The sequence below is a fragment of the Phoca vitulina genome, unplaced genomic scaffold (assembly GCF_004348235.1).
Source record: "Phoca vitulina isolate PV1807 unplaced genomic scaffold, GSC_HSeal_1.0 scaffold2, whole genome shotgun sequence".
Classification (NCBI taxonomy): Eukaryota; Metazoa; Chordata; class Mammalia; order Carnivora; family Phocidae; genus Phoca; species Phoca vitulina.
Window position 1 is genome coordinate 72,291,990 of NW_022589705.1, and position 12,455 is coordinate 72,304,444.

The 12,455-nt window shown below is 51.9% G+C and overlaps 3 protein-coding genes across 6 annotated transcripts in view; 2 read left to right on the forward strand and 1 right to left on the reverse strand.

Annotated features, from left to right (window-relative positions):
* The window catches only part of MTF1 (metal regulatory transcription factor 1), a 41,587-nt gene extending 35,214 nt beyond the window's left edge, over positions 1–6,373 (forward strand). For all 3 annotated transcript variants that reach the window (XM_032432822.1, XM_032387460.1, XM_032387467.1), the window contains exon 11: positions 529–6,373. In XM_032432822.1, the coding sequence (XP_032288713.1) occupies positions 529–956 (428 nt within the window). In that variant the 3' untranslated portion in view covers positions 957–6,373. The remainder of the gene's footprint in view (positions 1–528) is intronic.
* An 88-nt stretch (positions 6,374–6,461) lies between these two features.
* Positions 6,462–7,694, reverse strand: CUNH1orf122 (chromosome unknown C1orf122 homolog). Of its 2 annotated transcripts, none has more exons than XM_032387510.1 (3): positions 7,608–7,694; positions 7,181–7,382; positions 6,462–6,929 (listed from the first exon to the last, which is right to left on the reverse strand). In XM_032387510.1, exons 2-3 carry the CDS (start codon positions 7,226–7,228, stop codon positions 6,834–6,836), a joined length of 144 nt encoding a protein of 47 aa, XP_032243401.1. In that variant the 5' UTR covers positions 7,229–7,382; positions 7,608–7,694; the 3' UTR covers positions 6,462–6,833. The 2 variants fall into 2 exon arrangements, with proteins under 2 accessions (XP_032243401.1, XP_032243392.1); XM_032387501.1 differs by lacking the exon at positions 7,608–7,694 and adding an exon at positions 7,475–7,601.
* On the forward strand, positions 7,626–12,366 carry YRDC (yrdC N6-threonylcarbamoyltransferase domain containing). The gene is made up of 5 exons (XM_032387499.1): positions 7,626–8,125; positions 8,695–8,809; positions 8,933–9,052; positions 10,413–10,555; positions 10,871–12,366. Exons 1-5 carry the CDS (start codon positions 7,734–7,736, stop codon positions 10,929–10,931), a joined length of 831 nt encoding a protein of 276 aa, XP_032243390.1. The 5' UTR covers positions 7,626–7,733; the 3' UTR covers positions 10,932–12,366.
* Positions 12,367–12,455: the final 89 nt, after the last annotated feature.

Below are 12,455 nucleotides of genomic sequence, written 5' to 3' on the forward strand. Positions count from 1 at the left end.
ACAGTGTGGAGAGAGGTGCGCCCCGTGCACACAGACAGGAGGCTCGTGGGCCGGATGCCCGAGAGCCAGCCCTAGGTGGGAGCCTGCTGGAGTCACGGCCTGGCAGCCTTGGGAGAGGAGGGGACGAGCTGTGTCTTCAGAGGGAAGAAGAGTAAGTTCTCCGGAAAAGCAGCCCTGTGTGGGGAGTTTAGGCAGGAGGAAGAGCCCAGAGGCCTAGAGGTATGAAGAACATGTCAGGAAAAGGGAAGCATCTGCTGTGGCCGGCATGGAGGGTCCAGGGGAGAATGGTTGGAAACAAAGTGGGAGATACAGGGTCCTCTAGACGGTGTGTGTGGCTTTCTGAGGAAAAGGGACTTTGCCTTGGAGGGGATGGGGAGTGTCAGGCAGAGCGAAGCCTGCAGCGTGGCCTCCTCCCTCCCCACTGTTCTGCCGCCATGGCATTCGGCACCCACCTAGTCTGTACCCCCCCGGCCCTCACGGCCCTGCCCGCGGCTGCTTGAGGAGCAGTGTCTCTTGCCTCTCTCGCAGGGAGCTCTGTACAGCAGATTGGCCTCAGTGTTCCTGTGATCATCATCAAACAAGAGGAGGCGTGTCAGTGTCAGTGCGCGTGCCGGGACTCTGCCAAGGAGCGGGCGGCCGGCAGGAGGAAGGGCTGTTCTTCCCCACCCCCTGCAGAGCCAAGCCCCCAGCCTCCTGACGGGCCCAGCCTGAAGCTACCACCACAGACTTTTTCCTCGCCCCCCGGCCCCCTGTCGTCCTCCTCCGCTGTCCCCTCTTCCTGTGAGCAAAGCAGACAAGCAGAGACTCCTTCAGACCCTCAGACAGAAACGTTAAGTGCCATGGATGTGTCAGAGTTTTTGTCCCTCCAGAGCCTGGACACGCCGTCCAATCTGATTCCCATTGAAGCACTACTGCAGGGGGAGGAGGAGATGGGCCTGACCAGCTTCTCCAAGTGAAAGGGCCGCACGCGCTCACCTCCAGGAAAGGAGGGCGAGCGGGAAGCAGAAGGTGCGGTGCCCGCCGTCACGGGGGTGGGGTTGGGGGGGTCAGCAGTTCGAAGGATGAAGAAATCTACTGTTTGAAATCCTCACCTTTCAGACGTATTTTCTTTAGTCATATCCCAGGAGCATCCATTTTAAGGAACTGATCTTTGGAAAAAAAAAAAAAAAACCAACAAAAAAAAACAAAACAAAAAAAGCTAAGTTATAAATGAACTGTTTGGCTGCACTGTATGTCACTTTTGCTTATTGTCATGTGAACTTGGAAATTAAGGTTACTCGTTTGCATAAACATTCGAAATGAAAGGGTGTGGCTTCCATCAGTCTGATGCTGCCCATCACTTGCACTGGGGTCTCTGTGGTTTGGGCAGCAGAGTTCAGTGTGTCGGGTGTTGCTCCTCCCTGTGCGTCTTCTGAGTCTGAGTCTGAGGCCGCAGCTGGCCCAGACCCTGGCTCCATCAGAGGGGGCGTGGCCAAGGCAGGTCAGACAGCTGTGAGCCTGACAGGGACTGCGTGAGGTGGTTTTGTTGTTTGCTCTTGGTGTTGGTGGAGCTCAGGGTGGCTGTGGCAGGTGTCATCCAGCAGCTGGCTGTGGCCCAGTGGGTAGCGAAAAGCCTGGCCTGAGGCTGTGTGGGTGATCGGGTTCTACGGGGGCCCTGGGCGAGCTGTTGACCGCTGTCTGTCCGTGCGTGTGCAGAGCAAGCTCTAACCATGTTATCCCAGTCTTTGCTTTCCTGGTTCTTTCCTTCTCTCGGTTGGCAGCCAGGGCTTGCAGATCGCAGTGAATTTTTCTTGGGGAATGTCCCTGTTTTGTCCTAGAGTGGACACATGGCTTATGGCCAGTGGCTGGGTGGTGGTCTGCCTGCCTTTAATGGTATTTTCTTCCTCCGAGCAGAAGAGCTGCATTTTGCTTATTGGGAGAAGGTGCAGCTTTAAGGGAGTTTTTTTGTTTTTTTTTTTTGTTATCTTTTTAAGGCGGCATGTAATTGGCAGGCGAGGTGCCCTGGTTCCAGGTTCTAGCCAGGCTTTTGGTGGCCCCGCCCATCTCCGCCTCTCACCCCTCTGGATTTTGCATATAGTCCTAGTACAGTGCAAAGAAGGATGTGACTTGCTTAGCTTAGTCATGTGATTTCTAAACAAACAAAAACAAAAAAACAAAAACCACAAAACGATGATCTTCTACTCAGGGTAAAACAAAACAAAACAAAAATCCCCCTTCCACCAAAAAGCCTGAAATGTTGCAATAAGTTATCTCATTTGGAATGTTTCATTAAGTTGTGTTATAGGAAAAAAAAATTTTTTTGATTTGTGTATAGAATTATATCCATCTGTCTGCCTTTGGCTCCAAGTCATTGCCTCTTTAAAATAAAACCTAAAATACAATTCACACTAAAATGGAAAGTTTCTCTCAACTGGCTATATTAACGTAGTCATGAGTGCTCACCAAGCTCACTGAGCTCAGAAATGAGGCCTGGCCCAGGGTCTAGACTAGGCCTCTGCCTCCAAGAGCCCCTTCCCTGCCTTGAGCGAGGAACAGGGGTCCACAAACAAGGCTGCTCTCCTGAGTCAGGAGACAGCAGCCATAATTTTGCCTTCTTTTTCCATTCCCTAACATAAAGAGATCTGCATGTGTCACTCTTCTGTTCTCTGAGCTATTACTCAGGGCCAGCCAAGACAGTGTCCAGAGCTGATCATTTATCTGGGGGCCCAGAGGCCCTGCCTTTGACAGAATTTCAGGGACAGAGTTGGACAAGAGAGCAGAAGTAGTAAATGTTGTTACTGCCATGAAGAGAAAAGGACCTTCCCCCAGGCAGCTGGTGGTTTCTCATTCCAGGAGTCTAGTCTGGAGAATCCATTTCTTTTTGACCTTCTGCACTCCCCTCCCCCAAAGGCTGGAGGGTTCTGGTGACCACTGACCTCAGCAGAAGTTGATAAGGGGGGAGGAATCTTCTATTACCACAGTGGCTTAGTCTTCCTGGAAAACCAGTTGCTGAGTGTGGGTTGTCCTTGGCTGTCTCTGGGTCTTGAACCCATAGGAAGCTTTGAGGCAGGAACCTCGCTGTTTTCGCTACAACTTCTGACAGAGCAACGTGATGGGGTCCCAAAGGTAGCTCATATCAGAGGACATGAATGACCTCCCCACATAGCCAGCCTCGGGGCACCAGGGATTCAGTTCCTGGGAGCTGAGGTGGGAAACAGGAGCCCAGGGAAGGCCATTGGAAGTGTCCATGGTTTCATGATCTCTTCTTTCTTGTTAGCCAGGGCTGTGCTCCTTTTGGGCCTAGGTAGGTCAGTGGCTTTTCTGCTCTCCAAAGATTGGGGGAGATGAAGAAGCATCTTAAAACAGTGTTTAGAATGACAGATTTTTCTAGTGGAAGTATCTGCCTTTTGAGGGTGACTCAAAATTATAAGGGGGACTATCAGAGCCAATTAGCTTTAGAAAAACCGGTAGAAAAAAGAGCAGGTTTTTTTCTACAGGGCAGGCAGTCTTTTCTTCCTCTTCCAGAGCTCTTTCCCTTCCATCACCTCCTGCAAAGCCTGGCCACTGGTGCCAGGGACCTTGGGGAAGAGCAGGCCACTGGCTAAGTGGAGCTAGAAAGAGCCTTCATGGAGGGTGTGCTTCCCCAAACCCAGGAATGAACCTGTGGTGAGGTTAGGGAAGGGCTGCAAACTTCGGGCAGGTGAAGCCAAGCCTTTTTTCTTCCCATGGTAACCTTAATCATTTCTACCCAGTAGATGTATGCTTCCAGCTCCCACTAGCATCTCCAGCTCCACCGCCCCTTTACAGGGTGTCGTCAGCACCAGGGACTGGAGTTCATGGACTTAGGAAGGGGTAGGAAACCGGCTGGCACCCCCAAACCGCCTTAGCGAAGTGGGCCCTTCCCCAGCACGCGGGTGGGACATCGAGGGAGAATGGCCCTGCCTCTCCTGGGGGGGGGGGGGGGTCTGGCCAGCCTCATGGGGGCATCACTAGTTTGGTGACAGGAGTTGGTGTCATTTATTAAATTCCACCCCTTTCCCCTTAGAAGGAGATCATGGTACAAAGCCCAGGAGGGGCCTTAAGGTGTGAAGACCTCTCTGGGTAGAAGCCAGGGACTTCTCTCCACCAGCTCTGGGAAAGTCAGTAGATTGGAGTTTTACCTTCAGGGTCAAGGCAGTGGACTGATGGGGATCATGGAGGGTGGGTGGGTTTTCCTGAGAGACTTTGTATAATGCTGAATGTGTCCAGAGGGATGAGTTTGCAGAACCTCATATTGGTATATTAAAGAAATAATAAAATAAAAAAGCACTTTAGGTTATTTTATCTTTAACCCAATTGCTGCAATTTCTTTTGTGTATATATATACATATATATACTTTCCACAAAGTTTTATTTTTTGCTCAGAATAAAAAGTTAAATTGAGGTGTGAAAAGAAAAGCACTTACCTTGGTGCAATATGTGTAGCTTGACGGTCGTTGTCCCATGTGGCCCTGGCCTGGCCTCGTTTTTCCGCTGGATCAGCCCTGTGCTCTAAGGCTGTCTATAGGGAAACACTATTATGCATTCTCAGCAACTGCTCAATCTATGCAAGCCTTCCCTGTGTGCCCGAGGGCGCCCCTTCAGGCTCTCTGAAGAACTGCTGCGGGTCCTGTTTTCTTCTGCTGACTGTTGAGGCCCTTTCTCATCACTTCTTGGTCCCTTGCCATCTTGCCCCGCCTTCACCATTACAAAGTGATGCCTGAAAGGAAGGAACAGGTTGTTCCTAGGTAGAAACCTGGCACCTTCTAGACTTTTCTATTTGTAATCACGTTCATTGTCCTTAAAGACTTCTCCAGAGTCACTGAAACCATTGCTTTGTGGAACTGCAACAGTATTGCTAGAGTTTACATTTTCCTCCACCACCAATCAGAAATATGTTAGGGAGGTTGTGGTGGTAGTGGGGGAGCGGGCAACATGAGCCATTTCCCTACTGCTCCCCTCACCGCCCGTGCTGGTTCTTTAAGAAAAAATGTCTCCAGCCTTCATTAAATCCAGTAAACAAAGCTGTTAATAATCTGCTTTATCGACTTTCTTCCTTCCCCCATATTCCCCTTTTGTCTCGGAGAGGGGAGTCCCCCCCCCATTTTATCTTCAATTCTCAGGCTACTGTAGAATAGAGAAGTTTTGAAATAACACTTCAGCCAAAGCAGAAGGATTTCCACAGATCAATATGCAAATAGTCCTGCTGTGACATAGATGGGAAATTGTCCATTCCCTAATATTGGGGGTGGGGGGAGGCGACAAAACGGAATTTTGCATATTTCTGGTTGGTAGTCAGTTTAGCCTGTTTCCTCTTGCATATTTTGGGGGGACAGGGAGAGGGTCCTCTCACGTTTCCTCTCACGCCCTTTGGGGAAGCTGATGATCACTCTTTGGGCATTTCTCACTGTTACTCCTGTTCCAGAGGGCTTCTCAGTCTGCACTGAAAAATGCAAATTAAACTGGATCTTATGTCAATGTGTACATAGTACAAGCTTTTTTTATTGGAAGCAAAGTTTAAAACCACACACTGCCCTTTTGGTGGTGTGCCTGCTGGGCCAAAAATTGGGTGATAATGTAGTGTCACTTTCTCAGCTCAATGCAGTTTCTACTCTTTTTTCTTAGGGGAAAATTTTTCATAAAAACTTTTTTCACCAAAACCCAGGGGTGTTTTTTGCAATATCCTTGTTATCCTCGAAGTGGTGCCAAGTCAGAGGCCTCTCTTGCCCTTCTCTCAAGTCCTTAGGCCTCCCCAGGGCGCCTTTGATTCAACAGTCTACATCCTTTGTTGTGTTTTGGAGAATATGGGGGTGGGGAGGTCAGAGTTCAAGGTGGCTGTTACCTTTCCCTGTCAACTCCTCCTGGTCCCTTTTGGGGAAGGTGGCTGGAAACAGGTTTTTGCTGAATCTCTGGCTCATGTCTTCTGGCCAGGAAAGGCAAGACCCACAGAGAGCCTTCTTTTTTGACACACACTAGTAGTCATTGGCCAGAGGTCTTGGTGACAGTTTTTTAAATCTCAAATGGTTTTATTTGGATTATGTGAAAGCCTATCAAATTTATTGAAGTGTGAAACATGGGAACAACGGACTTCCACTGAGCGATATGAAAACGTTACAGGTTCAGTACTTCCAAAGGAAGAAACCTCCAAACCCAAAAAAGAGTAAATATGAATTTGTATTTTTGAAGAATGTGAAATAATGGTGTTTGCTTAATTGCTCATTTTGTATAAACTTAATATTGTACTTTAAAATATCTGTTAAGAAGTGAAAATTTAACTTTTTGGAATTGAAAAAGCAATATTAAATACTAATGAAATCCTAATTAAATGCTTATTTAAATCTGGTAGTATCTGTGGCATTTCTTTCCAAACCTACCCATGGTTGACGATTTTCCACTACTTAGCCCACCTCCCCTCCCCAGCTGAGTCTTAGGGGACAGAAAGGAAAGGTCGGTCACCAGGAGAGTCTGCAGGTTTCCTTTTAATCAAGGCTCTGCTAAAAGTGTTTTGTGGGGCTAGGAGCCCCCAGAGCATGAAATGGACATGTAACACCACCTGGATCCCCCAAAGCAGGCCAGACCACTCTGGAGAGCACTGCTGGTCTGCCCAAATCCGGGTAATCAGACTGGGTATTCGTTGGCTACATTTCAAAGCTCAGCACTGCCTTCAGCCAGGATGAAGTGGGAGTGAACCCAGCTGCTAGCAGAGCTGCCATCCCAGGCTGAGAGCCAAGTACCAGCCACTGCCAGTGAAGACTGGCCCCTTTATTGAAGGGAGTTGTTCGAGTCCAGCCACCAGCCCCGGGAGGGAGAGAAGTCAGGGCGCCCATCAGGGATGGTCAGGGCTCCGCAGCTCCATCGCCAGCATCCTTTGGAAAGCCACCTCTGGCGGAGACAGCTGTTTGGGGAGGTGCTCCGGCTTTGGCTGAGACGTTCTGGTTGGAACAGAAAGGAAAAGTGAGGCGGGGAGGAAAGGCCTTGGATTAGGCCCCGCAAGGATATGGCCACTTGGCATTCGGATAGCACTTAACTTTTTCAAAGCCTCTCGCCCAGATGAAGGGAGGCTGGGGGTGGGGGGCGGTAAGGCGGTGGGGACACGTCCACCCTCCCGGGGAAGCTAGGGCTTAGCAAGTCCAACCACGGGGCAGTCCCCACCTCCCAGGCCCAGCCCGGGGTGGGCACTAACCCCGCCACCAGCCGGCTCCGGGCGCCGGCGGCCCAGCTGCCGTAGCATCTCCTCGCAGGAGGCGATGGTGTCCAGGAGCTGCCGCTGCCGCTGCTCCACCGCGTCCAGCAGCTGCTGGGCGCGCTCATCCCGGGGCGGCTGCGGGGGTGGCCTCCCGCCGAGCCCCAATCCCGCCTTCCCACGGTCCACGCCGGCAGCCTCCCTGCCCGGGAGAGAGCGACACACACACGGTCAGGGCCGGCGCTCGCGCGGGGTCCGAGCCCCTTCCCCCCGCCCCGACGGGCCCCCTCTCACCCCCGTGACCAGTCTGAGCCCGGGCCCCATTCCATCTCCGCCTGCGCGGCCCGACCACCGCCCCCCTTTCGGCCGCCCCCCTCCCCAGCGCTGCGCTAGGGCTCCGCAAAGCTGCGCCCCGCCCCGTCCCCACCGGTCTCCTTCAATCCTCCTGGGGGTCGCGGTCCCTTTAAGTTGCCCGGCGCGGAGGTGGGGCCGAGCCTCCCCGGCCGGAAGCTGACTGGGCGCGTCACTTCCTCCCGGAAGCGGGCCCGGGCGGATGTCTCCGGCGCGTCCGTGCAGGGGGCTGAGGGCCGCGGTGGCTGCCAGCGTGGGGTTGAGCGAGGGGCCGGGGGGCTCCGCCCGGAGGGGCCGCCTCCTCCGCCCGCCGAGCCCCGCTCCGGCGGCGCCGGGGGCCCGGCTGTTGCGGCTCCCGGGGAGCGGGGCCGTGCGGGCCGCAAGCCCGGAGCGCGCCGGCTGGACCGAGGCGCTGCGGGCCGCCGTGGCCGAGCTGCGCGCCGGCGCCGTGGTGGCCGTCCCCACCGACACGCTGTACGGCCTGGCCTGTTCGGCGAGCTGCTCGGCGGCACTGGGCGCTGTGTACCGCCTCAAGGGCCGCAGCGAGGCCAAGCCGCTGGCCGTCTGCCTGGGCCGCGTGGCCGACGTCTACAGGTGAGGCCGCCCCGACCCGGCCCCGCTGGGGGCGGCACCGCGGGAGGGGCTTCCGGTGACAGGCTTGGGAGACTGAGGCGCAGAGAGCGGGAGGGGCTTGTCCAGGCTCACCCAGGAATCCGGAACTGGAAATGTGTATCGAGCACTTAACGTCTTCCAGTCCCTGGACGAGATGCTGGGGCGCAGCGATGAACGAGGCAGGCAGGGTTCCTATTCTCCTGGCGTTTTTGTGATAATGAGGGGAGGGGGTCGGGACTCCCACGGTTTAAAAACAACAACAACGAAGGAAACAAACGCGATAGCTGAATTTAGTAGGGGATGCCTGGAAGAAAATGAAACACGGAGCGTGATAACGGTGCAGCTGTTGTAGTCTCGGGGACCAGAAGCATGTGGGCTCCAAGCCCAGGGTGTTCCTCTGGAGCCTCCCTTCTCAAACTCTTAGGGAGGTGAAGAGGGAAGACAGATCCCATTGTAGTCACCAGGGTCCCCTTTTCTAGATCTGACTACCGTCTGGAATAGGACCAGCAGCGACCCTTCATTCTTGGATGGATTTGTGCCCTGTTTTCCAGGTACTGCCATGTGAGGGTACCTGAGGGACTCCTGAAAGACTTACTACCAGGACCAGTGACCCTGGTGTTGGAACGCTCGGAGGAGCTCAATAAGGACCTGAACCCCTTTACTCCTGTGAGTCAGATTTTCTCTTGTGTCCCCAGACTCCTGCCCTCTGGCTTTCACTAGGATCCAGGCTAGAGCCATTCCCCACCCCTTCCAACCTTTCTGACTATCCCCTTTCCCCTTGCCTCATAGCTTGTAGGCATCCGGATTCCTGACCATGCCTTCATACAGGATTTGGTCCAGGTGTTTGGGGGACCAGTTGCTCTCACCAGTGCCAACCTTAGCTCCCAGGCCAGTTCTCTGAATGTCGAGGTAAGTTACCCAGTCCTCCCCCCAGAAACATCACCAGGCCAGACACAGTTTCCTCTGAATCAGTAGGGTTGATGGTTCACTGGAATGCCTTGCAGGAGGCTCACCCATTTAGTCTGATGGTGGGAAGTCTGTCCGGTTGGCAGGGGTGGGTTGGGGGGCGTCCAAATTAAAGAATCTTGGAAAGGTTTAATTAAAAAGCTTGAGAGGTAAGGGGGGAGAACTGGTGTTTTCTTCCTGTTGTCTTTTTAATAAGAAACATCATGGTAAATGTAGTTTTTTTCCCCCTTTTTGTGGTGGTAGCTGTTTGAAAATATAGTTAGGCAATAAGTCTTTATAACAGTGCTGTAACGAAAGTTAAGACTCCGAAAACTTGGCCCAGGGACCCCTGACCCTGTTCTCTTCCCTGGCCACTAGCCAGGTCAAAGAACCATCCTAATTCTGTCTTGACTGCATAGCTTGGAAGGAAAGCACACACAAAGAAATGTCACTTACCACACATTTTTCTTCTTCCTGAACTTAAATGTAAAACATAGCACAGTGATGGGGTTTTCCATGCCCAGACCTAGAGAGTGGCTTCGGGGGCCTTAGAAACTGAGGGTCCGGCATCCTTTCTTATTTTGGGACTGCAGGCTTTACCTGGTGGCTATGCCCAAGGCAGTGGGGATTGGGGGGTAGGGGTATTCTTGTCAGCAAACATTTGACCCATCCAGTGCAGTAACTGGTGGTTAGGCTCCTCCATCCCAAATGCCCAGGCCTAGCCACCACTGCAGGGTTGTCATGAGTGGTGGTGGTGGAGAGAGTGGGCGATGCTCTAACCCAGTTAACAGTTCAGGCCACGGATTTCAGAGGCGGTATCCTTCCCGTAGCCCAAGGATTGAGTGCTGGTGGCATGCAAGTGCTGAGTCCACCCTGTCTTCCTCTCCCTACCCTTACCCAGAGTTCTCCTGAGATCCAGGAGATGCCCTGGATGAAGTAATTTGCATACGGTGACAAAGAAATCTAGGCGAAAGTTCAGGGTAGAGCCTACATCTTTGGACACCCACCTAGGACTCCAGCCATTGGACCTATATGTCCCCAACAGAAGCACTGTGTGGAATCTCCTCTTGGCACAGCAAGATTTTGTTTAAGCTCTAGATAGGTGTTACTTGAGGTGCTAACCTGGGGTGGCTCCAAACCTCATAGGATGCCATGTCCTAGGTGCTAACTGACCTTAACTGAATGAGGTTCCTTCCCATGCTTCGAGGAAGATGCCTCCTGTTTTAGAAGTGTGCGGTCTTCGTGTCCTTATGAGGGCTGTGTGCAGTATGACCTTACTGCAGATGCCAGGGCTAGTGTCCCTGCTTCCTCTCCCTCTCCTCAGGAGTTCCAGGACCTCTGGCCTCAGTTGTCCCTGGTCATTGATGGGGGACCAATTGGGGATGGCCGGAGCCCCGAGTATCGCCTGGGCTCAACTGTGGTTGATTTGTCTGTACCTGGAAAGTTTGACATCATTCGTCCAGGCTGGTGAGTCTCTTTGCTGTGGCATGGGGATAGAATTTGAGGAAGGTTGGAAGGTGCAAAAAAAAAAGCCTTAACCAAATAAAGATTGGCACTCCTCTCTTGTCCTGAGCAGGGTGGGCAGGTTTGGAGAAGTGGTGGATGGAGGGGCACTAAGTTTGCTGGTGTTTGCTGGCTTTTTGAGGTTTCAAAGGATTCATCACGGGTTTGGTGAAGAGAGCATAGTTAAGACCAGAGGGTTTAGAGGTCGCTGATCACCAGACTCTGGTGGGCTCGCGGCTTTGAGAAGTCGAACTTGAACTGCCTCCATTTCTTCCTCAGTGCCCTGGAGAGTACTGCAGCCATCCTCCAGCAGAAGTATGGGCTGCTCCCCTCGCACTGATCCTGCTTCTGCATCTCAGGAAGAGGGGAGGGCCCGAGGACTGGTGCTGGACACTGTGTGTCTGTCCGCTGGGGATTGGCAAGGCCTCATTGACAGAGGCCACTGCGGCTGCGACGTCACTAGTCTGACTCTTTAAGGCACTGCCTTTTTCTGAACACTGTAGACCAAGCCCCAGAAGCTGCTGGTTTCGTCTCACACCTGATGGGGAGGTCATATTTATTATCTGTAATTTCAAACATCAGCCAAAAGCTGACGTAGAGACTTTATTTGAGAACATTCCTAAGATGGCCTTGTTCTAATAAGTTTCTTTTTCAAAAATCTTTTTTGAAAAATAATTTGAGGAACAGATTTGGAATCCAGTTGGAGCCACCTGTCTGGCGGGTAGTGGCATTTAAGGTCCAAATCAGCCAGAGCACCAGCTGGTGCTGTTTAAAAGTCTCCAGTGACCAAAGGCATGTACTTAGGCACCTGAAGCTGGAACCATAGTAGGATAAAGACTGTTGAGCCACAGGCCCGACACTATTTTCTCTGAACTGGAGAGGCCAGTGGTGTGGTGTGCCAGAAGGCCTGGTGGAGAGAAGTCAGCGTTTTGGACTAATGGTGAGAAATGAGCTCAGTTGGCAAGGGGCGGGGGTAGGGAAGTCCAAATCAAAGAATACTGGAAAACAAATCTCCACTGTTCTTTTCAGCTAGTAGCTTTTTTGTTATTTAGTTGTAAAATAAATTATAATGAGTTAGGCCTGTAATACCTTTATTTGAATCCAGTGTGTACTCAAAGCCTTTATTCATATGTATACCAAGTGTTAAACAGAATTATTCTTGACTATTTGAACCTTGTTTTTCTTTAATAGGAAATATTCTGTAGTTTATTTTTCTTCCTTTGAATTATTTCCTCAGGGGTAGGATTACAGGGTCGAAGTGTGTGAACATCTTCATGGCTCTTGCTACAGTTTAGCTTTCGAAAGAACTCAACAAGCTGCAGTGAATGAGAATCACTGCTCCTGGCCCCGAGCTTGCCATGCTTTTAGTATTTTCAAACCGTGTATGTGTGAAATGAAGCCTCCGTGTTTCTCCCTTCTGTAAAGTACTGCGGGTCACCGTCCAGCGCTGTGCTCCTGATCTGCTCTGTCCATCGTGGCATCCAGTGCCCATCACCTCACTGGAGCTGGGGGTCCCGTAGTAATCCGTAGGCCCCACTTCCTCCCCTCCTGCCTTGCACCCCATTCCCACAACCAGGATTCAGGCTTGAGCCCATAAAGTAATGCACATATTTCCAAGTAGTTCCTAAATCTTGCCAAGAAGGTGTTCCAGGGCCTGCTTTAAGGGCCCCCACAACGAGTATACTCGTTTATTTGTAAATAAGCACTGTTAAATATCTCCACTAAAAATCTTGATTACACTCCTGGTTTCTGAAGCAAACTCACTCTTCATTGTGCTGACACTGGCCAGCCCATCTTACGTGTCAGTTTGTCACAGCATTTGAGGGAGGGCTCAGAGTTCAGGAAGGCTTGAAGAGAGCAAAAG